This window comes from Camelus dromedarius, chromosome 9 (genome assembly GCF_036321535.1).
Source record: "Camelus dromedarius isolate mCamDro1 chromosome 9, mCamDro1.pat, whole genome shotgun sequence".
NCBI classification, from domain to species: Eukaryota; Metazoa; Chordata; class Mammalia; order Artiodactyla; family Camelidae; genus Camelus; species Camelus dromedarius.
Window position 1 is genome coordinate 66,871,132 of NC_087444.1, and position 25,625 is coordinate 66,896,756.

A 25,625-nucleotide genomic window follows, 5' to 3' on the forward strand; every position below is an offset into this window, starting at 1 on the left:
GCTTTAACTAAGCATGCAAGACGCCAGCACTCTCCTCCTCAGTACGCGCAAGTTTCCTTCCCTCTGAGCCAGCAAAGCTTTGCTTATCCCCTCACTCCCGCCCACCCTTCCCCCCGCCACTCGGGTTCTCGAATCATCAGGGAACGCGAGTGGGTTGAAAGAACTCAGCGCGGCTACACTCCGCGCCACCGCCTCCTCCTGCGCCTCCTCCGAGCCGCCGAGGGTTCGGCGCTGGACTCCCGCCCAGCCCAGCAAATGGCAGTCGGCTGATTGACAGCGAAGCCGGCCAAACAGGGAGCAAGACAACTCGAAACCGAAACCGCTCTACAAGGGTTTGGTTGCGGCCAAGCTGCCTCTTTAAACCGGCTTTCCTCCCTAGAGCACGGAGAGGCAGAAGTGCGGTTTGCGGCCAAACCTAAAGGCTCCAATTAGCCAGCTGACTGGCCCCCTCGGCTCAAGAGAGACAAAAGTCTTAACAGAAACCCTTGCTCTGTGGGACTCGCTGCTGCACTCGCGGTGCGGGTCCGTGTGCGCGCGTTCCGCGCCTTGGGGCGAAGCCAAAGAGGAGGAGCCACTGCCGGGAGGCGGGAACGACCTGGACGGGTGAGATGATGGAGCAGCGTCTTCGGCGGCCGAGGCGGCAAGCGGCGGCGGCGGCAGGGCAGCGGCGGCGGCAGGTTGGCAGCGGCGGCAAGCAGCGGCGGGGGCAGGGCAGCGGCGGCGGCGGCAGGGCAGTGACGGCGGCAGGGCAGCGGCGGGCGGCAAGCGGCTGCGGCAGGTTAGCAGCGGCGGCAGTTTAGCGGCGGCGGCAGGTTAGCGGCGGCGGCAGGTTAGCAGCGGCGGCAAGCAGCAGCGGGGGCGGCAAGCAGCAGCGGGGGCGGCAAGCAGCGGCGGCGGCAGCAGCGGCGGGGGCAGGTTAGCAGCGGGGGCAAGCAGCGGCGGGGGCAGGGCAGCGGCAAGCTGCGGCGGCGGCAGGGCAGTGACGGCGGCGGCAAGCGGCGGCGGCGGCAAGCGGCGGCGGCAGCAGGTTAGCGGTGGCGGCAGGTTAGCAGCGGGGGCAAGCAGCGGCGGGGGCAGGTTAGCAGCGGCGGCAAGCAGCGGCGGCAGTTTAGCGGCGGCGGCAGGGCAGCAGCGGCGGCGGCAAGCGGCGGCACAGGGCAGCGGCGGCTCTCAAACACACCTCAATGAAAGCGGCGGTGGAAGCTGCTGAGCAGAAAGACTTAAGCAGGCTAACTATAGCTGGCGGCAGCTAGAGGGGATGTAACCTTTTCGGCTCAAGGCTGCGAGGTGCGTAAACCCGAGCGGACCCAATGCCAGCGTTGACACAGGTGATTTGATTTCCTGTGACGGTAGCTTAGTCAGCCAGGCGTATTTCGTAACATTTTTACTCTAAAGTCCTTTTGGACTAGGTGCCATCTGGAGGAGGGGCAAGACCCCTAGTAAAAGTCGTACTGTTGATAGGCTGACGACCAAAATTTTAAAAGTGACTCCTCCCGTTACCTCCTCTCCGCTCTGCGAGGCAGATGGGAGCCATGGCTTACCCCTTACTCTTCTGCTTCCTGCTCGTTCATCTGGGATTGGGAGTTGTTGGCGCTAGCCGCGACCCTCCGGGTCGGCCAGATTCCCCTCGAGAGAGCACCCTGAGGGCGAAGCAGCACTCCCAACAGTGGGCTCGAGCCTCTGCCTCGGACGCCTCAGCTCCCTGGAGCCGCTCCACCGACGGCACCATCTTGGCGCAGAAACTTGCCGAGGAGGTGCCCATGGACGTGGCTTCTTACCTCTACACCGGGGACTCCCACCAGCTGAAGCGAGCCAACTGCTCCAGTCGCCACGAGTTGGCGGGCCTGCCGGGAAAGTCGCCTGCCCTAGCCAGCTCCCATCCCTCCTAGCACGGGGCGCTGGACACGCTGACACACGCCACCAACTTCCTCAATATGATGCTGCACAGCAATAAGTCGCGGGAACAGAACTTGCAGGATGATCTGGAGTGGTACCGGGCACTAGTGCGGAGCCTCCTGGAGGGTGAGCCCAGCATCTCCCAGGAGGCCATCACCTTCAGCATGGAGTCGCTGTCCGCGCCCGCCCTGCGGGTCTTCCTCCAGGCCACACGTGAGGAGAGTCGCATACTGCTCCAGGACCTGTCCTCCTCGGCACACCACCTGGCCAATGCCATGCTGGCGACCGAGTGTTTCCACGGCCTCTGGCGCAAGTGGAGGACCCACTTACACCGCCGCGGCTCCAATCAGGGGCCCCGGGGCCTGGGCCATAGCTGGCGGCGCAGGGACGGGCTTAGCGGGGACAAGAGCCATGTCAACTGGTCCCCGCCTTATCTGGAGTGCGAGAACGGGAGTTACAAGCCCGGGTGGCTGGTCACTCTCTCTGCTGCTTTCTACGGGTTGCAGCCTAACCTGGTCCCGGAATTCAGGTAAGGAGGGAAAAAAGATAAAAGCAACGTCTTCCTTCTGGTTTTGTTGTTAGTTGAGCGTGTGGGGAAGGAATGCATGGCTGTGACACTTAACGCCTCCCACTCTCAAAGCAGAGACCCAGGCTGAGGGACACCCCAGGCAGGCGTATGTGCTTAGGGACAAGAAGCGCCCCGCGTTTGTCAGTTTCAAACGCTCTGTGAAAGCCGTTCTCTCAAGTCAGTTCCCCGGCAAGGGGCAAAGGACGGGCAGCTCTTGGTAGAGCTGAGATATGCTCTGTTTCTCTCTAACCCTCCGGAGATCAGAGAGAGGAGTTCCCCGACAGGGATGATGCATTGAAATCTGGTGAGCTCAGGGTACGCAGCAAGGTGCAGAGTGACAAGCCTCTCATGAGAGTGGAGAAGGGAGAGGGAGGAAAAAGAGTTCATCGTTTCTGCTACTTCAGGATAGCCTTTGCCCGCTTCCTCCTACATGTGTAGTTTGGGGGCGCCAGTTTGTTGTTAGTCAGTCACCAGAGTGCATAATGAAAACAGTGCAATCCCCTCAGCAGTTCTGTCTCCTCAGCGGTGAGTCAGTCTCACAGTATAGCTGTCCCCAGGATCCAGACTTTGCAATTTGGTCGCTGTGTTCCTTCTACTCATCTCCCTCCTTCCCCCAATCCATCTCCTATTCCTTGGTGCCCTCCTTCTCCTGCTTTCAGAGTTAGGCATGCCTAAGGGTTCTCCTGCCCTTCACATACAGGCAGTATATAAACAAACCTGGTTGAGTTATCCTAGGGAGATAGGGATCAGTTCTCGCTGAATTCAATTAGGGAGCTTGGAGGAAACAATAATAGTTCTGTATTTTCCTGCCTCAAGGTATAGCATTTGTGGGAAGGTGCAAAGTTGCAAATTAGCAGGTGGTAACTTATGCTCTGAGATGTGCCTGATCTTTGGGGTGAGGAACTCCTAAGAGCCCTTAAGAGTGACCGTGAACAGAAAGGAGAGCAGAAACTCCAAAGAGGGCCTGGGAGAGGGTATAGATTGGAATCCTCCTCAAATCCCAGTGGGAAGAAGGTTTTAGGGGTTGAGCTGCTTCTCTACCTCTTGGGAAACTGGGCAAAAGTGAGAAACGTGTGTGTGTGCGCTCGCGTTTTAATGCCCTTTTGGCACAAGGACAGGATGATGACTTGGTGAAAGATACCAGCAGGCGCACTGGGTGGCAAATGGGAGGAGTCACAAAACTTGTTTGTCTTGGCACTGTCATTTACTGCTGAATGACCTCAAATAAGTTGCTTTATCTTTCTGGGCCTCAGCTACTTATCAAGTAAGGGAGTTAAACTAGATGGTCTCGAAGGAGCCATCCAGTTATAAAATTCTGCAGCTGTTAATACTGGCAATGCTTGAGAAGGCATAAATGAAAAGCAACCCCTTTCCTTCGATTCTGTAGGACCATATTAAATGTTTTTTTGTGTATGTGTGTCCTTCTATCTCTTTCACAAGGATCTTGTCTGAAACCAGCATAACTCTTTCCTACTTTTAAGAATAATCTCATTTCCTCCTGATTCCTGCAGGATCCTGTTAGTAAGAGCTGAGCCTAGCTTTGAATCTTTGCCATATTGTTTGTTCAGAAGAGGAAAGGTCAGCAGATGTCATTTACTTCAGAAAATTGCTTTTGGCCTTCACATAAGCCTTTTCAGGGAGTCCCAGGTCCCAGGATTGAAAGATGGATCCTATCTATCTGTCTATCTATCTCTTACTAACATATATTTTATGTTGTGCTCCATGCTAACTGCTTTGCATGCATTATCTTGATCAATCTTCACAACATTCTATGAAATTAGGTTTTATTAATTTCCCTATTTTACCGAAAAGGAACCTGAAGAACGGAGAGATTAAGTTTCTTTCCCAAGATCACAAAGCAGCTAAGTAGTAGAGCCAGGATATGCGCTCATTTCATACTTTTAACCACTATGCTAACCTGTCTAATGAAGGTGTCCTGAGTGCTGCATGTATTATAGCTGCTGTGTAAAAATATATGTATTTTCAAGGGTCAGACAAGGGGCTGGGGATGAGAACCATTTATTTTCAGAAGTATTTCTCTTAAGGCTTAGAAAGTACAGGTCACCTAAATGAACTCAGGCCTTCTGCTAGCCAAGATAAAAGGCTGGAAACACAAGGGGTCTGAGGTTGTAAAGGCTCACATACCCCCTACCTAGTTCTTGGACTATGTTCAGAAAATAGTTTGTTTCTTGCTGAGTCTCTTTAAGTGCCCTCATAGTCATCGATGGTGTTTTTTGGCCAAGGCATGAAGCCAGGCCATTTAGTGTCTGGCTCTCTACAGAATCTGGCCCCTCCTGGCAGCATGCATGACCAGCAGAGTAAATGCTCTCCTGTGAGTGCTTCTGCCCATGTCCCGTGCCCCTCAGGTGCAGTATTGAGGATTCACACAGATGTTAATTATAGGAACTGGAAGAAATCCTAGGTCAGATGGTTCCTCCTGTTTCACAGATAAAGGAGCAGATCAGAAAGGTGGAGTGACTTGCCCAAAAATCACATATCAAGTTTTTAACAACAGAAATAGGATCCAGGCCTTCTGCCTCTGGTTCACACTATGCTTGCCATAAATAAATGCTTAAAGCACATTTCTGTGGCTCTCTGGACCTCTGCACACAACTTATGTTGGGGGCATAGTTTACTCTCTATCATCTTTTAGGACCAAAAAGAAAAAAAAAGCCCATATAACACAGCTGTTGTTTTTTTTTTAATTGAGATATAGTCAGTTTACAATGTTGTGTCAATTTCTGGTATACAACATAATTCAGTCATACATATACATACATATATTCATTTTCATATTTTTTATTATAGGTTACTACGATTCTAAATATAGTTCCCTGTGCTGTACAGTAGAAACTTGTTTATCTACTTTATATATAGTAGTTGTATCTGCAAATGTCACACTCCCAATTTACCCCTTCCTAATCTCTTCCCCAACTGGTAACCATAAGTTTGTTTTCTATGTCTGTGAGTCTGTTTCTGTTTTGTAAATAAGTTTGTCCTTTTTTTTTTTTTTTTCAGATTCCACATACGTGATATCGTATGGTATTTTTCTTTCTCTTTCTGGCTTATTTCACTTACCATGACAATCTTAGGTTCATCCTTGTTGTTGCAAATGGCATTATTTTATTACTTTTTATGACTGAATTGTGTTCCATTGTATGAATATACCACAACTTCTTTATCCAGTCATCTGACAATGGACATTTAGGTTGTTTCCATCTTGGCTATTGTAAATAGTGTTGCTATGAACATTGGGGTGCAGGTATCTTTTTGAATTAAAGTTCCTTCTGGATATATGCCCAGGAGTGGGATTGCTGGATCATATGGAAAGTCTATTTTCAGTTTTTTTGAGGAATCTCAATACTGTTTTCCATAACAACTGCACCAAACTACATTCCTATCAATAGTGTAGAAGGGTTCCCTTTTCTCCACACCTCCTCTAGCATTTATCATTAGTGGACTTTTTAATGATGGCCATTCTGACTGATGTGAAGTGATACCTCATTGTAGTTCTGATTTGCATTTCTCTGATAATTAGCGATATTGAACATTTTTTCATGTGCCTACTAGCCATTTGTATGTCTTCCTTGGAGAACTGCTTGCTTAGGTCTTCTGCCCATTTCTGGATTGGATGGTTAGTCTTTTTATTAAGTTGTATGAGCTGTTTATACAGCTGCTGATTTTTTAAAAAATATTATATTGTTTACTTCAAACATTTAAGAAAAAATATTTCAATGTCTTTTCTGTCTCTTCAAACTCATAAAAGGCAAAGGTTTTTTATATTGTTGATGTTTTATCATCTAAGATGTGTATTCTAAAATTTTATAATGTAAGTGAATAGTATATGACAGGTATGGTAACAGGGTAAACCACAAATGAATTTTTGGGAAGCCATGGGAGCTCTTAATCATCATTTTAAATACATTTTGAATCTACAGAATGTTATTTGCAAAAATAAGGCTTTTAAACATCAGTATCAAAAAATCTATTGGTAATGATTTCCTTATGGAAGAAGAGAAGAAACTTTGTAGTTAAGATTTTCATTTAATTTCAGTGAATATTTCAGCTACAGTTTCCTCAGGTCTAGCATACAAGATTCAAGCATTTAAATTACATTTTATTTTTAGAGAGTATAAATCCAATACATGAAATTCAAAAGTAATGTGGAGAGCATGCTCAATTATCGTCTTATATTAATGCTTATCACTGTAAAACACCTCTCAGGATAAGTTTTATTCCCCTCTGTTTCAGAATGATACAACTTTCTTAAATTCTAAGGCCTGGCATAAAACTCCCATTGGAAGAGAAATTTACTGCTCATTTCTTTTTCTTCCCCCCTAAAAGCGGCATTAGTTGCTTTACCTAAATGGCTCATGAGTCTTTTGTTATAGACTAAACAGTGTAAATATTTTAAGCCTCATCTTCCATTCCAGCAAAAAAAAAAAAAGTGAGAGTAATAATTTAAGGTATACCCTAAGTTACTTTTATTTATCACATTAGGTTTGTGATGTCTTTGTAGAGTTTTCTTTAAAGTTAAGTCCTTTAGTTTTGCATATGAATTTTTCTGTGTGGAACTTAAAGTACTATGGAATTGGATCTCATTTTGCTAAACCATAGTTACCTTCCTGGTGGTGGCTGGAAATGTTCAGTGCCTAGGATGAATACAAGTGTTTGTTGAATTTAAATTAAGGTAAAGGAAACTTTGAGACTTAATTCTTACTTGATGAGCAGTAAGGGATTTTGGAATTCATTTGATGCCTTTCCTCTTCCCATTGCACAGTGGAGACTCAGACCCAAAGGGCTGAAGGAATTTGCTATGGTGGCGTAGCTCTTTGGGGTGTGTTAGAATTAAGACATTTATAGAACATCCATCCAGAACACATTCTCCTCAAGCACACATGGAACATAATGCAGGATAGATCACATGTTAGACCACAAAACAAGCCTTAATAAATTTAAGAAGACTGAAATCATATCAAGCAAGCCAGAATGGTATGAAACTAGAAATCAATTACCAGAAGAAATCAATTTCTAGAAGAAAACAGGAAAATTTACAGATATGTGGAGGTTAAATAACATGCTCCTGAACAACGAATCGGTCAACAAAGAAACTGAGAGAGACATTTTGAAGCATCTAGAGATAAGTGAAAATGGAGGTATAACATACCCACGCTTATGGGACACAACAAATGAAGTTCTAACAGGGAAGTGAATAGTGATAAAGTCTTCCATTAAGAAACAATAAAAATCTTAAACAATCTAAGGTTATAGTTCAAGGAACTAGAAAAAGAACAAATTAAGCCTAAAGTCAGTAAAGGAAGGAAATAATGAGATCGGAACAGAAATACACAAAATAGACACTAACAAGGCAATGGAAGAGATGAAACTAAGGGTTGGTTATTCCTCCAAAGTTTAAAGGAGAGTACTGCAGGAGGGGTTGGGCAATACTTACTAGTCTTTCTATAACCTAAGCTACTGATTAATGCTTACTGCAGCACTGTTTATACTACCAAAATATTAGAAATAACTTGTGTTCATTAATAGAAGAATAGATGAAATGTGGTATATTCATACAGTGGAATACTATGTAGTTGTTAAAAGGAATGAACTAAAGCTGCATGTACTAACATAGATAAATCACAGTGTTGTGCAAAAAAACCCCTAAACCAAGTTACAGAAAGATTACACACACACAAACACACACAGGATACCACCATATAAAGTTGTTTTATCAACATGGAATATTATATTCTATAGAACTGATAGGTATATAAAAAAAAGTAATAAAAGTATAAAATTACACACAGGAGTAATGATCACTACCTTTAGGATGGGAGAATTCTTTTAGAATTCTCTGAAGACAAGGGAAGGAAATCAGATTGGAGAGGTCTAAGATTTAGTATCTTATGTTGACTGGTGGGTACATGAATGTATTTTATTATCTAAGTCCTTTGTATATAAGAACTATTTCAAAAAATGATCCCAAATTATTCACTAAAGAATTTTCAGCTTTAATAAGCTCTAGGGGGAAAAGCACTTAAATTTTCCTCTTTCTTGCCTCAATTTATCAGACTTTTTAAGGTATGGCTAAGTAGTTTGAAAAATATTTTCAATAATGGTATTAATCTCCAAATTAATGTGGTAGGCTTTATTAAGTTTAATAAAGCACTAAAAATTTTGACTTGAAAGCTTTCATCAATTTAATATACAAAACATTGTTAACAATAAAATAACTGACAGCAGAGGACATTAATCATTGTAAAAAAAGCAAAACCTGTATATGGATACCTTACTCCATTTATTTTATGTTTGCTTTCAAAATTTACCTCATGAGCCAACATTCTGTATAATACTTCTTTTATAATAGCTAGTCGTTCTCCATCAATGCTATCGACCACAGGAATGATGAACTAGAAGTGAAAAAAAGAAAAAGGAAGAAAATTGAAGGGGATGTGAGGTGCTCTGCAAAACTACTCAAAATGCTAGAAGTACTTTCTGTGATGGCATCATCATCACTATAAAACGGTCTACTGCGTTTTCATCGTCAGGAGTTTACATTATACTGAATCACATCAAGCAGCAAAATCCAAATGTTAATAAGAAAAATAACTCATAATTCAACAAATAAAAACCATGCCCAAGTTTATTTTCAAATGGTGATGCTTGAATGTATAATATACCCTAGTATGTACTAAGATTTATTTTTAAATGCAGGTAATAAAAAGTAGTTTTTAAAAAGAAAGTCACAGTAATTTAAGTAACTTTCACTAAAACTTAAAAGTACTCTGTACTCATTCAAGCAATTGATAACTATGTTTAAGACACTCTCCTGCCTCTTAGAAAGAGGCTAGTTTCAAAGAAAAAAAAGAAACACATTTAAAAAAAACTAATAAGACATTTTTACATGACAATATCAACAATAAAAGGGCAAGAAAAATATGCTAAGTAGAAATATACTTGGGTGTTAATAACATACTAAAGATGCAGATGAAATTAAAGAGTGCAAAGAGAACAGGAGAAAGCTATTGGTAATGGTGTGTGTGAAAAAAGGTGAAGGTAATACATTAAAAATAATGTATCTTTGATAAGAAAAATAAGAAGATAAAGTGAGAAAGGGCCCCTAAATGGAACATCTTATGCAGAAGAAAAGGCTAAGAAGTGAGATGAAGTGGTTTCAAGAGTTATAGAAGAGAAGTGATGTAAAAGAAATTGAGACAGGAAGGGTAGAATCAGATTATTCAGATGGCTTTAAAATTAGGGAAAGAGACAACTATAGGAACCCGAATATAAACTGAGAAAGGGCTGAGAATGATAAAAGAAAAGAAAATAGAAAGGATAAATATAAGAAACACGGCAAACTTTCTTATGGGGAGGTAACTATAAATTAATGAGAGGAAGGTGTCAGGAATTAATCAACAACTTTGACTCGCTGTATTAAAGTGGAGACATTTCAGCTTTTGAACGATCCCTCCATGTAAAGAATTGAAGAAGCAAGACCAGGGTGAACAAGGCGATGGGAGAACCACCACACAGACGAGAGCCCTACAAGAGTCTGACTGCAAGTGCCATGTGCTATGCTGGTGGGCTTACATCAGAGGCCAAAGGTTCTTTGCAGTAATTTTGATATTCTTGTAGAAATGGTTTATTTAAAGAACATTTCCTGCAAATGGCATCAGTAATAATGTACCCCTTTCTGGATCCACGCAAAGTCTTCTAAAGTTCCAGCAATTTCAAAAACTACCACTTAGTAATGCTGTAAATATACGTGGATCAGCCAGAACCAACTTTTACCTATTCACCAAAGATAAATGTCCTTTTCACACTTGGAGCTAACTGTCAGCTTTGAAACATTCCAACAGCTGCAATGTTGTTCTTTCCTTACTCTCTAACAAATTTTAGTTTTGGAATGTTATTTTACTGCAGAAAGATACATTAAACCAACCTATAACCATAAATACTAGCTTCCCAACTTATCTTCCCCCTGCAAACTAAAAAAAAAACAAAAAACAAAAAAAACTTAGTGCTCCCACATCTGCTGAACATCTATGACGTGCCATCTTGGTGTGACCACTCGTACACTGCCCTGGACTATATATGCACATACACATATGCTATTACAATATAAACCTAGAGGAATACATGGTTCTTTTTTTAAAGGCAATTTATTCACTCAAAATTCCTTGCATCAGTACTCCACCTCCTCCGCACTCCCACCCCTCAAAAAACACTCAAGTTTTAAGAGGCTTCCATTTAGAAAAAATAATTAATTTTGTGTACCTCTTTGCAAAGAAAAATCATAGACCCAAATGGGCATTAGTATTCCCAAGGACAAACCTCTCTCAATCACACTGCACAGTTTAAAACAAACAAACAAAAAAACCTACCTGTAAGAAATAAAAACAAAAGTAGAAGATATTCCAGATTTGTTGTCCAGGTTGACTGTGAACTAGGAAAATAAAATAAATGACAAGAGAACACTGGGGAGGGGCTGGCCTGCACATCCATTTGCTTTTCAATTAAACCAAAGTCCCCCCAAAATTGTGAATGCTCAATTTCATATTACTTAAAAATCCTGTATTAAATTACACTTATAATATTTTATTCCTCCCCTAACCAGGGTCTCTTATAAAGTTGCGAAAGGTTACATAGTTTGTTCCAGTGTCCGATTTCTCCAACAATGGATCTCTAACAGTATCACCCTGAGGGGCCGCCGAGAGCGAGCCTGACTACAGGAAGCACTCCACTGATGACAGCCCCCGTTACTCCTGCCGCCTGCCCTTCTCTTCTACTTGAGGACCTCACATTCCTCACAAAAGAGAATCTTATTGAAAGGCAGATGTCACTATGCCTTATGTCCAGTCTGTTCTCTGGGTTTACCCCTTGGTTGTTTTCATTCAACTTCAGAAGTGCCTGTAGCGTACCTCGGTGTTTGTGTAATACGTGTTCCACGATGACCGCAGGGACTCCTGACCACCAATATCCCACGTGAGAAAATGAGTGTTCTTCATGACTGTTTCTTCAACATTGCTTCCTATGGTTGGAGATGTATGAACCACTTCATTCATTAAGCTGTTAAAAGACAGACATTATAAAAGCTCTTGTCAATCCCGAGTACCTGATGCACATTTTCCCTGTACTTTTATATGAATCAACCTTCCTTACTTGCATCAGTGATGGTAACCACTAGCAACAGAAATGGAACCCCGGAGAACATTTGTGCAAATACCTAGACAGAACAAATCCTGAAGGAAGGCTGGTTTTTTTGTTCTTTTAATGGAGTAAACTACAGGCTTGATCTGGATAGAAGGCAACTGTGAGGAGAAGTTGCATCTCTGTGGCCAAAATTCCAGTAGCCCCCGTGCCCTGTTACCGGCTAGAGCAGAACCAATGCCCCATCCTGAAAGAGCAGGTTTCCAGGTGACTGTCGTAGACTTGCAAAGTAGTCACCGTTGCACAGTAGGCTGTCTGTAATTCTGAAGACTATTTATGTGAGAAAACAGACCCGGCTGAGGCATAAAAATTACTGCACACCTATTAACCGAAACTGCAGTCTTGAAAACACCTTGGGCAAATGAAAATGTACGTATTAGAATGCTGATGCTCCTATCACATGTATTATCAGAATCACCAGTGAAGCTACACTAATTAATTCAACAAATACATATTTACCTATAACACATCAGTACTGTGGTGGAAAAGCTTATAACTCTCTCTTGGGTTTTATATATATGTACATACATATTTTGAAGCTATGTGCAAAATTACTTCAACAGTGATGGCAGGTTTCTGAAATGTGATGTGATGTCTAAAGGTTAAGTCATATTAAAATACATCACGGCCAATGAATGAATGTTTAAAAAAAAAAAAACACGTGGTTATTAAACTCTGAAACAACAAGCCAGAAGTTGGTAGCTTTCTGGCAAAATAGCTGAAAATACATGAAGAACTGCTTAAGTGAAAGCTCTCAGTGCTACACTTAAGATGCGGCGCGGAGAGGTTAAGAGCCACACGATGGTGCGCGGCATTTAGTAACTATTCGTTACAACGTAGGGACACAGATTCATTTCCATTGCTTAACAAGGATCATTTCTTTGGAACCGAAGATAATGGGAGGTCATCTGACAAGGGGATTGATGGCCTGTTAAAATTTCCTTAAAGTATTAAAGTATTTCTCTAAAAGGCTCAAGCCTCGTCCTATTGCAAGCTACTAACGCAGTTATTATCAGGGGCGATCTTCATTTCTGGTGAGTTGCCAGGTCTGGAAATGTTTTAAACTTCCAGAGCTATTAGGCAGGAGAGTAGCAGAAACTTCCTAGATAGGCATCTGTCTGGCCACATGCAGCTCAGAGTGGGAAGACCTAAGTGAAACGCACTTTATCCCTTCATTCCAGCGCGAGGATGTGTGCTTCACTTAGTTTTAGTTTAATATTAATTCTTTCTTTCAAGGCTGGAAAAAGATGCATGTTTTTGAAGGCTGTAGCAAACATACAACAGTTTACCCTATTCACTTTTTAATAAATTTTGTGTCTGCTAGAAGACAAAACTACGTGTCTTAAGTTTTCCCACTATAATGGTATCTCATTCTAATTATACAAAATTAACTCCAATAACTAAAATAACAAAAACCTTAATTAAACCCACATACTTACAATTGATAAAGAATGGTGGTCTTCCCTGCGTTATCCAGTCCCACTATGATTACTTTGTGTTCTACAAAGAGAAAGCAAATCATAAATAGTTAACATTGCTGCATACTTCAATTACGTGCTTTCAACAATGATTATTAGTTAGCTCTCTAATGAGAATCATTCACTGGATATTTATGCCTGGATTAAGATATGGAAAGAGAGCTTTATGATGTCAAGGCTACCTGCCTTAATTGAGACAATCTAGTATGATATTCTTTTCCATCTCTTATAAATAAAAGAATGTGGGAGATGAGTTAGAGAAGCACAAGAGGACTGCATCATTTATACTGAGTTTGGGGGGGAAAGCCAAGACATTAAGGACTTAAAATGTTAAGTACAAAGGAATAAAATGTTTTACACACCTGTTTGCCCTCTACCAATCAAATTAGCTTTTTATCACGTTTTTAAATCCAAACACCTGGATGTTTTCCCCACTTACATGTACCAAGATTTTTTTTTTCACTAAAAAAAAAAAAAAAAAATGCAACTGAAAGCATAAAACTGAAGTTTTCCCTGTCAATAACAGGGACGTAATTTCAACCAGTTTTCATTCCTTCCATGAATTTATGGATAAATAAGCAATTACAAAAGAAAATAAAAACAAAAAAATCTCTTCAGTTCCCTCCTCCGTTCTGCTGCTGTGCACTAAAAACAAGCCACTTCTTTCTTAAGGATTTTTAACGCCTGTCTAATGAGTCTGTTAAGTGGGAGATGTTCTGAAACCTCCTTAGAACAGTCCAGATATCTTCTTTTCTAGATTTGAACCTATCTATACAGAATATTTTGAAGATTCCTCCTCCCCAGGGCAGAATGCTTAAAAAGCTACCAGTGAACCTCAACAGGGTATGTAAGGAAGTCACATAAACCTTCACACAATCAGCTGATTTGTGGTGAATGATCTGACACATTTCACAGCACAACCCTGCTGCTCTTGTTAACCTCTGAAGAATGTCAAAATTCTGATTATACATCTCATCAAGTATTAGCTGATATTCCTACCCTAAAGTGTCCATACGCATCAGTCAAAAAAAGGGGCCATAATTCACAGACAAGTTCACGTGGTCACTTTGGACATCTTATTTCACTACAAATCTCTTCCCAGAGACCAAGCTGCACCTCTCCTCCCAGCAAAGGTCTGAGAAGAGTTATTTCCAGTGTTACTCATGGATGTATCTCCAGAGCCAGACACAAAGCATGTTTGTTTATATTAAATGAAGGAAAAGGTCCAATCACAGAGCTTTGGTTTAATTTTGACCAAGTGTTTGCACACAAGTTTCTCTACAGGCTTGGCTGTGGTGTTTATTCTCCTGGATTTCCTTAAAAGCTGGCTCATATATTTTTGTAAGCAAGGAATAAAGACTATACAGGATGAGGCTTCAAAAGAAAATCAGTAAGCACACTTGCTTGTAGACAAATATGGGTAAAATGGCTATCAAGAAAAATGATGAAGAGGGGAGGGGGTATAGCTCAGTGGTAGAGCACATGCTTAGCAAGTAGGAGGTCCTGGGATCAATCCCCAGTACCTCCTCTAAAAATAAACAAACCTAATTACCTCCCCCCCCCCACCAAAAAGAAGAAAGAAAAATGATGAAAAAGGAATTTTAAAAAATTAAGTGAAAGAAAAAAATCAAAGAAAAAAAGTTTATCCCCTTATTGACCCCCCCTTATTTTTAACAACTCATTTTGAAATTTTAGTACAGAATACCAAACAATGTATATAGACTAACATGTGAAAAGTATTAGAGAAGCACTAAATGCTGGCAGTTAAATACATCACAGTGTTACTGTGAAATAATATGTTAACATTTATTTAATCACGTGAAAATTGGATATCTTTAAAATGTGTGATGAAATGAGCAACTTTTAAGATATAAGAAATTCCCTGAAATATCATGCAATAGGGATTGCTACCTTCTAGATACATGATGTCAGCGCTAAGACTGTCATGTGATGAGAACAAGCCGTAAATAACACAGAGTATGTGAACGACACTAACTAAATAAACAGAAATGCCTTCTGCCAGGGTGGTTAGGGCCCTGAAACCCTCTCCATAACTTGGACCACAAGGGAAATCCAGGCTTGGCAGGATCAGAGCAACCCTCAGATAGGTCTTCAGTGTCTCCCCTTCACCCTGCAGCCAGGTCAAGGAGATGAACAGCTGGATCCCACCCTGACTCAAGGACCTGGCCCTCCAGAGCCTGCTGAGAGATGAGGCCTTTACCATTCGGGCCCTGAATGAACTCCCTGTCAACCTCTTCCCCACTGTGTTCACTGTGGCCTTCAAAGGATGGCACAGAAAGCTCCTCAGAGCCATGGTGCAGGCCTGGCCCATCCCTGAGCTCCACATGGGGCTTCACCTGGTGGATCCAAGGTCTTATCAGGACAGCCTCTGGACTGTACTACACAGCCTGGATGCCCTGCCTGCACGCGGAGTCCAGACCAGGTAGGGGGGCTGGGAGACCTGGAGAGGAGGGAGACAGAGGAAGATAGAGAGAGAGAGGAGGGTCCACCCTCATGAAGGGAACGTGCACCCACACAAGGTGATGCTCCAGTGGCTGCTGATGGAGGAAATGGATGTGTCTGGACAAGCTTTCTAGAAGCAGAGACTGAGGTGGGGAAGTGCTCTTTGGGGAATGGGAGGCGTATAGGATAGGGCAAGCATGTGGTCTCTGCTAAAGGCTGACCTCAGCCTGATCCCACAGGGAGCTCTCCCGTGTGTACTGCACCAAAGAGCAGGGTCCCACACTGGGCAAGAGGCCAGGGTTCTGTCCCCTGCTCCCCATGCCTGTCAGCCATTGGTTGAGTATCCTCCTGCCCCCTAGGGAAGAAGACGCTTGGCTTCCCAGGCCAGCTCTCTCCTGTTTGGCTAAGGGTAGTTCTGTGGAGAAGGGGGCGGCTATGAGTCATTAGCAGACAACAGTGGTGGGTGTGCAGGACACCAACAGCATCCACTCCAAGGAAACCCTTGACGTCACCCAAGCAACCTTTTGGGGTCAGTGGCAAAGCTGTGATGTTTAAAGGGGAGTGTTTCAGCCACTCATGTGGGTGCACCATGTGAGAAAACTCCAGGAGGGAGGGATGGAGGCGGGCTAGTTTCAGAGGGAGAGCAGTTGGGGAAAGGCAGGGCTTGTGATGGGGATGGAAAGTCCAGTGTTGGCCTCAGCTGGTTGTTGTGTTTCCTTCTCTTCCCTCAGGAAATCAAGACTGAGGGTGTTCGATTTCAGACGTGACCCTGACCTCATAGAGCCTAATTACAGCTTTGAGGATGCAGTTGACTCCCCTTTCTTATATTCTGCCTGGATGGAACCAGAGGTTCCCAAGACCAAAGTCAGGCAAAGGAGAAGCTTGAGGAAGAAGCCTTCTCAGGACTGGCAACCTCTGGATCTATATATAAACATCTCCTTGGACACCTGGTACAGGAACACATTAGTTTCCTGCATTTTGCGGAAAGTGCAGCACAGCTGCCGGCCCCTGCGTCTGTTTTGTGGGAAGTTGCACATCAGGAATGTGGTGTTCAGCCAGACTGTGGAGATCCTGGACTTGGTGCAACTGGAATTTATTCAAGAGCTGGACGTGTCTGATTGCTTTGGGTTGTTCTCAGGTGAAAGCCAATTTGCCAGACAAGTAGAACAAATGAAAAACCTGCGCAATCTCACGCTGCCTCAGCCCATCTTTGAGACTACAGCTGTTCACAGGCTGCCGCCCTCCGATGCTTTCAACTCTTTCCTCTCCCGCCTGAGCTCGCTGGGGCGCCTCCAGATGCTCCGCCTGTCCTCTCCCCACCTCTCAGACCACCTGCACCGCCTTCTCAGGTGAGCATAGGGGACCCTTCTCCCCATTCCTTAATGATGGTCTCCACATCAGGATAGGGCAGGGGACTGAGCCAGGACACAGCGGATGCACGTCCCAGCCAGTTGAGAGAGTCTTAGGCCCCTTAATGAGTGGTAACTCCCAGAGAGGGCAAGTTATAGCCGGGGGGATAAAAAAAACTCACACATACAACAGGAAACATCCACTAGGCCCTGTACTCACAGCAAGTCTATTCTATTACACCTATTTTACAGATGGGGGCAACCAGGACCCAGAGAGGTTAAGGAACTTTTCTAAGGTCACACAGCCAGTAAGAGGCACAGCCAAGATGTGAACCCAGGAAGTTTGTTCCTTTTACCACTTGCTAGACCACCTCTCAGGGAAAATTACCTTCATTCACTGATTCAGCAGATAATTCTTGGGAACCCACTGTGTGCCCAATGGAGCTTGTGAATCTTTATAAGGGAAGAGAAGCAGTAAAGGTAAAACATAGTGGTCATAGTTGACACCCCTGTGCCCCTGCTCCCAGTGACAACTGCCCTGAAGAATATCTCCAGGGAACTCTTGGAAATCTAGCGTCTTGGGTCTGATGACTAGGGGAAGGGAAGCTAGAGATGACAGCAGCCCCCAAACTTCTATGCATTGGTCATGGCTACTATTTTAGTAGAGTTGACCCTGAACACCTGGGTGGGTTAGGGATGCAGTTGAAATTCTGAGGGTAATTTTCCAGTAGGCTCTCCACATCTAAGGAGTCAAGGAACTGTGGTTCGTGTAGTCCTGTAGTAGTATTTACTGAAAAAAATCCACATATAAATGGACCGTGCAGCTCAGAGCTGTGATGTTCAAGGGCCAACTATATTTACTGTTTATTTTATGTGCTTAGCCTTCTAAAAATGATTACCTCTACATCCCGAAAAGACTTAAATGTTAAGTAATAAGATATTCATCTTACAGACTTGAATACTGAGGCCTGGAAATGTTGAGTCAGCGACCAGTGTCACACATTCGGGGGTGGGGCTGGTCCCGGGACACAGTCACCTGATCACAGAGCAGGTCTTTACATACTGGACCTGGGCCCTGTCTAGGGCCTGGGCTAACCCGGGTCTGTGGGGCTAGGAGGTCTGGTGGCTCCTGAGAAGGTTCTTGCCCCAGCCCTGCTCTCTGGGAGTTACCCCATGCCGCCATCTCTCCTCAGATACCTGTCTGATGCCCTGGTGACCTTGGAGCTCCCCGCCTGTGCTCTTCTTATTCGTGATATCTGCTGGCTGTCCCAGAGCCCTCAGGCCTCACATCTGAAAAAATTAGATTTGAGCAAAAATGACCTTTCCCAGATGGTTCCAGGAGTGCTGGAGGCTCTTCTTAGGGAGGCCTCGGGCTTCCTGCAGGAACTGGTCCTGGACTACTGCAGCCTGAGGGATCCGCACCTCGTGGGCCTCCTGCCGGCCCTGAGATGCTGCTTCCTCCTCTACAGCCTCAGCCTCTCTGGCAACCGCATCGCCACATCCATCCTGGAGAACCTGCTACAGCTCGTGGCCGAGCTGTCAGAGCTGAAGCTTGTGGTCTGCCCCTACCCTGTCGAGTGCTACGACTACCCAAAGAGCAGGGAGCTGGGTCAAATCCAAGAACGGTGGTCTAGCTCCATTGAAGCCATGGTTCAGGACATGCTCTGGGCCTTGGGGCAGGAGAGTCTGGAGTGGACCTTTACCTCAGAAACCTCTTTCTGATGCCTGGGCTGCCAACCACTCTCAGTGATCTAGTGTCTTTCAGATCATCCTGCTCCCCCAGCTCAAATCTCACAGTCCATTAGCTCACTTCACTCAATAGTTGTTATGTACAGGGTGAGTGCCAAGCACTTTTCTAGCAGCTGCAGATAAAAGGACAGTAAGATCTATTTTTCTCAGGGAACTACTGGTCTACTTGGTCCTTCTGATCTACAAACCCATTTCCCACCTTTGTCTGCAGAAACCACTACTCTCCCTGGCAGTATGAAACTGGACAAACTATTAGGCTCTTTATTTGTGAATTTATCCATATGTAAAATGGGGGTGAGTGCCTGAGGTCAGTGGGAAGATCAAGGGTGAAGATCTGTAAAGTGCTGAACTGCAGACATGTGTGTATCACTGAGCCACAGGTGTGTATGGGGCTCTGTTCCACACTGGAGGTCCAGCGATGGACAAGATACACATGGTCTCCCACAGGCCTTCCAGCTGTCTAGAAAAGACTAATAATAATCAAGCCAAAAAATAAACAAGGTAGTTCAGGCAGCCTTAGGTGTTCTGTAAACCTCAGAACTGTTAGAGTCGGGGTAGGGGGTTCAGAGTCTCTAGTAAGACAGTTGGGGAGGGTTCTTGATGATGGGAAGATAAGCAGGGGACACTCCTGGTGAAAGGCAGTGGAAAGGAGCAGCAGCAAAGGCAATGATCGAGAGGCAGGAAGTGGCTGGGGTGTTCAAGGAAAAGGAGGAAGTTCACCGTGGCTGTGGTGTGGTGAATGATGGAGTCTGGTACTTCAGGTCCAGCAGGACCATGAAGCCAGCCCTTTTAACAATAAATCAACTGATGTCCACTCACTCCCTGGACGCTGAATGCTCAGGGCTTCTTAAACGGGGATTTCCCACCCAGAGTTCATGGCTTTTCCAGTAACTCACAACATGGCCTTGTGCACCTCACTTAATTCAAGAAATACTGCCTGAGTTCTGACTGAGTGCTGGACACTCTCCTATAAGTGGGGCACCCAGCAGCGAACAGGACGGACAGGTCCCAATAGCTTATGTTCCAGTTGAGAGAGAGTCAACAATGTCAAACTCTCAAACACTAGTAAGTGCGCTAATGAAAAGACAGACATAAAGGGATGGAGGGAGGTAGGGTGAGGGGTGCAGGGGCAAGTTATGTTCAAATCTGTTGCCCAGTTTTAAAATTGGGCTGCTTGTTTTATTGTTGGGTTTTGAGAGTTTCTTATATATTCTGTGCACCAGTCCTTTATCAGATATATGCTTGGCAGAGATTTTCTACCATTCTGTGACTTTGTCTTTTCACTCTCTCAGCAATCTTACTTTGAAGAGCAGACATTTTTAAATTTTGACAAAGTACAGTTTATCAGTCTGCTCTTTTAGGAATCATGTTTTTGCTGTTGTATCAAAAAAATCGTTGCTTAATCCAATGTCACAAAATTTTCCTCCTGTGTTTTCTTCTAGAAGTTTATATTTTTAAAATTTTAAAATTTACATTTAAGTGTACGACATATTTTAAGTTTTGTGTGTGATGAAAGGGATGGAACCAAGTTCCTTTTTAGAAAAAAAGAAATATATGGTTTTCTGGTTGTTCCAGCACCATCTGTTGAGTATCCTTTTCTCCACAGCATTGCTTTCACACCTTTTAAAATATTAGTTGTCCATATATAGTTGGATTTACTTCTCGACTCTCAATTCTGTTCCACTGATCTATTTATGTGAGCTGAAGAACCACACTGTTTTGATTACTGTAGTTTGAAATTAATTGTTTAGAAAGGTTAGTGTTAGCCCTCCAACTTTGTTTGGCTTTTTCAAGATTGTTTTGGCTATTGCAGGTCTTCTGCATTTCCTTCTGAATTTTAGAATCACCTTGTCAGTATCTACAAAAGATCTTGCTGGGACTGAATTTCACTGAGGTTGCATTGAATTTGTAGATCAATTTGGAGAGAATGAACATCTTAATATCAAGTCTTCTGATGTATGAACAAAGTATATATCTCCATTTATTGAGGTCTTTTAACTCTCTCTTGAGTATTTTGTCAGGCTTAGTGTATTTTAAATGAAGTAAATAATTCACATGACCGTAGGTGGGGTTTTAGTCTGACAAGCTTTCGCATGTACTGTTCTGAGTCTTTATGGCTGTAACAGTGATGATCAATGTCGTAACAGTGATGATCAATGTCTTAACAGCAACAGTGAGCACAGATCCTGATTTTCCTAGGATAGTCAGATTTCATTCTTACCATCCCAAAATAATTGCTTAAAAGAATCTCTTTCACTCCCAAAAGCATCCTAGTTTGGAAGCTAAATTATGTGATACCCATAATTACAGCTAAATCTTAGTGAGGTCTTTTTATCTGCTAAGCATTTTTCTAAGTGATTTATTATGTTAATCTACACAACAAACTTGGAGATGGTGTGAGAGGAGAAAATAAGTTGTATTTTTTAAAGTAGAAATCTTAATTCCTTTGATTTTACTTTTTTAATTTTAACTTTCTTTTTATTAGCCTAATATTTGTTTCAGTCCAAGCAGATGGACAGCTTTTGCTCAGTGAAATGCAAATCAAAACCAGGCAATACCACTTCATACCCATTAGGATGGCTACAATTAAAAAAAAAAAACTTTTAAAAAATAACAAGAGTTGGTGGAGATGGGTAGAAATTGGAGCCCTGTGCATTGATGGTAGGAATATAATAAGGCACAGTTTGTTCATTCGTCAATAAATCAATCATTGAATTATCACATGATCCAGCAATTCCGCTTCCAGGTATATACCCAAAATAATTGAAAACAGGCGTTCCAAAATAAACGTGTGTAAGAATATTCATAGCACTATTCACAACAGTGTAAACAACACATTAAATGTGTAACAGCCCAAAAATGGCCACCTAAATAAACCAAATATACTATAGCTATACAATGGACTATTATTTGGCAGTAAAAAGAATGAAAGTACTGATACATGATACAACATGGCTAAACCTAGAAAACATCACAGTGAAAGAAGCCATACACTCTATGATTTCCTTTATATGAAAATTCCAGAATAGATGAATCCATAGAGACAGAAAGCAGATTAGTGGGTTCCAGATGCTAGGGGAGGGGGCAGTAGGGGAGATGGGAAGTGATTGCTTAAGGAGTATAGTGTTTCATTTTGGGGTGATGAAAATTCTGTGAAACTAGATAGTGATAATGACTGCACAGCATTGTGACTGTATTAAATGCCACTAAACAGTATGCATTAAAATGGTTAAAATGGCGAATTTTGTTTATGTGTATTTTACCACCATTAAAAAAAAAAAAGTCACCTTATCACCAGCCCTTTGGATCCCTTATCAGTGATTCCTCAGACTCATTACGATCCCTTCAGTACCCCGAAGCCCACCTACCAGAGAATCTCCCACCCACCCCCAAATTATAAGACCCCACATACCTGACCCATTGGGACACCCATATCAATCGTAGACCTTCCCTGGACTTCTGAATCAATGATAACCAGACATCTGCTTCTTGTCACTCCTCAGACCCCTTTATTACTATGTCCCTCAGACCCACCCTCTTCCTCCCAATTCCTAAACCTCAGATTCCTGCCACCCAACTCCTGTTTTCAGTCCCTCGCACCCAAACTCTGAGCCTCATCCCTCTGCGAGCCCACTTGTTGCCATGGTTTCTTTAAACCGACCTTCTATTGGGCAGGCCTGGTGCTCCCGCCTATGACGCTGCTGCCACCTGCAGTTACACATGTAGGGCTGTGTGGTGCCAACTACTGAGGAAGAACCTCTAAAGCACGGGACCCTGAGGCGGTGGGTCTCTAGTGGTGACGCAGGTAGCTTCGCCCATTGAGCTGTTTTTTCCCTGGAGGCAGCCATTCTCGAAAATGTTTCCTACAATTCCTCAGTCTTTTCGGGACCAGAGTTTTGGGCTGTCCTTGGTGCAATAGAAAATTGACACTGACTTGTTCCCATCCTTTTTGCGGGGACCCCAGCTCTGGCACTGCCACTTCTGCATCAGGAGCCGCCAGCTTCTCCTGATGATCGACGTGGTGTTGGTCATAAGGAAGACGGCGGCGCCCTGCAACCGGTTTCTCTAAGCGCCGCCATTTTGGAGGTGTCAAGCAGCTTCTAGTCCGCTTCCGGTGGGGAAACCAGAGAGGCCGTAGCAAGGGGCTTTCTTCCGGTGGGTGCAAAAGGCACTTGGGCTCTGGCTTGCTGGGGTGGGTAAAGAGGCCCTGGGTGGACAAAGATTTGGGAAGGGGCAGGGCGGGGGAAAAGAAGCTCCAGTGGCAATTCCTATCTGACCCATAGGCACTATGTGAAATAATGTTTATTGTTGGCTTAGGTAGGTAAATTTGGGGGTAATTTGTTATTTACAATAGATAATACAATGTCTTGCTGGTCTCCAACATTCCAGGCACACTCCCTATTTTAGAGTCTTTGCATTTGCTGTTCCCTCTGCCCGGAAGTCTTTTGTGGACAGAAGCATTATTAGGTCCCTGACTTTCTTCAGGTCCTTGCACATAGCTTCCTTTTGAAGCCTTTCTGGCTTTCTGGATCTAAAATTTTACTCCCCTTCTACTGTTTTATGTACTCTTTCCCTATTCATTTTTTGCTCATTGACAATAATCAGTTTCCCTTTCTGTCTGCTTTTGTACCCCAGTGCAAAGAACAGTGTGTGGTTCATGGTAAGCACTCGGTATGCACTTGTAGCTCAATGGATATATTACTTCTAATTAGTGTTCAGGAACTCCCAGTGAGCACATCTAGAACCTGTGGCTCACTCAGATCTCTGTCCCAACACATCACCGTCCTGAATTCTTCCTACTTTTCGATTCTATTTTCCTGGCAAGATGGGTAGGCTCTAAGATGGCCCCCAATGATTTATACCTCCTAGAAGTCTGGGAAGGGGATTCCTCTTGTATGATTTCCTGTTCTTGAATATAGCTGGGACCTGTGACTTGCTTCTAACCAATAGAATACAGCAAAGGTGACAGGATGTCACTTGCACAATATTACATGAGTGTTACTTCTGTATTGGAAGCAGACTCTTTCCCTGATGTGAAGTTAGCTGCTACATTGTGAGCTGTACTTTGGAGAGGCCCATGTGGCAAGGAACTGAACGTAGCCTCTGGCCCATAGCCAGCAAGAAATGGAGACCCTAAAAGTCCAATATTTCACAAGGAACTGAGTTCTGCCAACAACCATGTGATCTTGGAAGCAGATCCTTCCCTAGTTGAGGATCAGATGAAAGCACTGTTCTGACCAACACCTTGACTGTGGCCTTGTGAGACCCTGAACCAGAGGACCCAGCTAAACTGTGTCTGGACTCCTGACTCACAGAAACTGTGAGAGAACAAATGTGTGTTGGTTTAAGCTACTCAATTTGTGATAATTTGTTAGGTAGCACTAGATAACTAACATACTTAGGTTACCAAAGCTAAAGATGAGTGTTAACAAATGTCATAATTGTTTCTCATTAATATCTGTCCTGTGAGGAGGTTGCTTTGTTCAGAGCTAATGATAAGTGATGTGATTCATATCAGAGGTCCACCCTTGTCTGACCATCAGAATTACTGAGGATGCTTAAACCCTCTGCCAGAGCTAATCATACAGAATCTATGGAGCTAATATGTATTGAAGAAAAAAAAAAAAAAAAAAAAAACCTCTCTGCAAAGTATCTTGCCAGAGATATTTAACTACAAAGGCAGAAATCTCAGCTTTAGAGTGGGGAAATCTGACATTGCGCACCTTAACCAAATGATCGAGGTTAACATCACCAATAAGATTTATCACATGTCCCTTCTGATACGATGCACTGAAGCTGAATCACTTCTGTAATATTAATGCATAACCCACTGAATCAAATCCATACTGAGGGATATTCTACAAAATAACTGGCCAGTATTGTTCAAAAGTGGGTAAGTCATGAAAGACAAGAAAAGACTGAGGAACTGTCATAGACTGGAGGAGACTCAAGAGAAATAACAGGTAAATGCAACGTGGGAGCTAGACTGGATCTTGGACTCGATGAAGAGTATCAGTGGGAAGGGCTATATAGTTTAACTACTAGTGTATCAATGCTAATTTCCCAGTTTTGATAATTATACTATGGTTATATAAGATATTAATATTAGGGGAAGCTTTTGGAAGATTATTTGGGAACTGTTTTGCAACTTTTTTTTTTTTTTGTATCTAAAGAAAAATACAAGTTTTATTTACAAACCAGAACTAGACTCATGGACACAGAAAACAAACTACAGTTACCAAAGGGGAAAAGGGGGAGGGGAGGGATAAAATAGGAGTTTGGGATTAATAGATACACACCACCACATACAAAACAGACAAACAAGGACCCACTGTATAGCAAAGGGAACCATATTCAATATCTTGTAATAAGCTATAATGGAAAATGCAACTTTCTCATAAATCAAAAATTATTTCAAAATAAAACCAGAGCATCTCTCTACTTGAGGGGTTCTAAGTATTTCCTTTTGCTCTTTAGATCTACACATACTCTTTTACTCTGGTGATATTCCAAGTACCGAGCTAAGGGAAAGACAGTAGATCAGGCCAGGGTGCCATCTTGTCAGAAAATAAAAACATTTGCAAGGTTTCATGTATTTCAAAATGCTTTCCCCACTCCTTATTTTGTTTTTCAAATTACAAAAGTAATATGTTTGCAACAAGTAAAACAATACAAATATATATAAAATAAACAACTACTTGTATTTCCCTTTCTTACCAGCATAACCAGTGTTAACAAATTTTTTATTTCCTTCCACAATTTTCTTTGTTCATATAAACATACACATGCATATATACACATATAGGTTCTAATTTAAAAAAATAGATTCACATACATTATTTGATTTGTTTTTCACTTAACAACATACCAGAAATATCTCCACAAATTAGTAGAGTTCTAGCTTCCCTGTCA

General features: G+C 42.9%; 1 protein-coding gene across 1 annotated transcript; it reads left to right on the forward strand.

Annotated features, from left to right (window-relative positions):
- The first annotated feature begins 1,929 nt into the window (after positions 1-1,929).
- LOC105096959 (leucine-rich repeat-containing protein 14) lies at positions 1,930-21,343 on the forward strand. The gene is made up of 3 exons (XM_064489621.1): positions 1,930-2,425; positions 16,347-16,964; positions 18,158-21,343. Exons 1-3 carry the CDS (start codon positions 1,935-1,937, stop codon positions 18,684-18,686), a joined length of 1,638 nt encoding a protein of 545 aa, XP_064345691.1. The 5' UTR covers positions 1,930-1,934; the 3' UTR covers positions 18,687-21,343.
- The last annotated feature ends 4,282 nt before the right edge of the window (positions 21,344-25,625 follow it).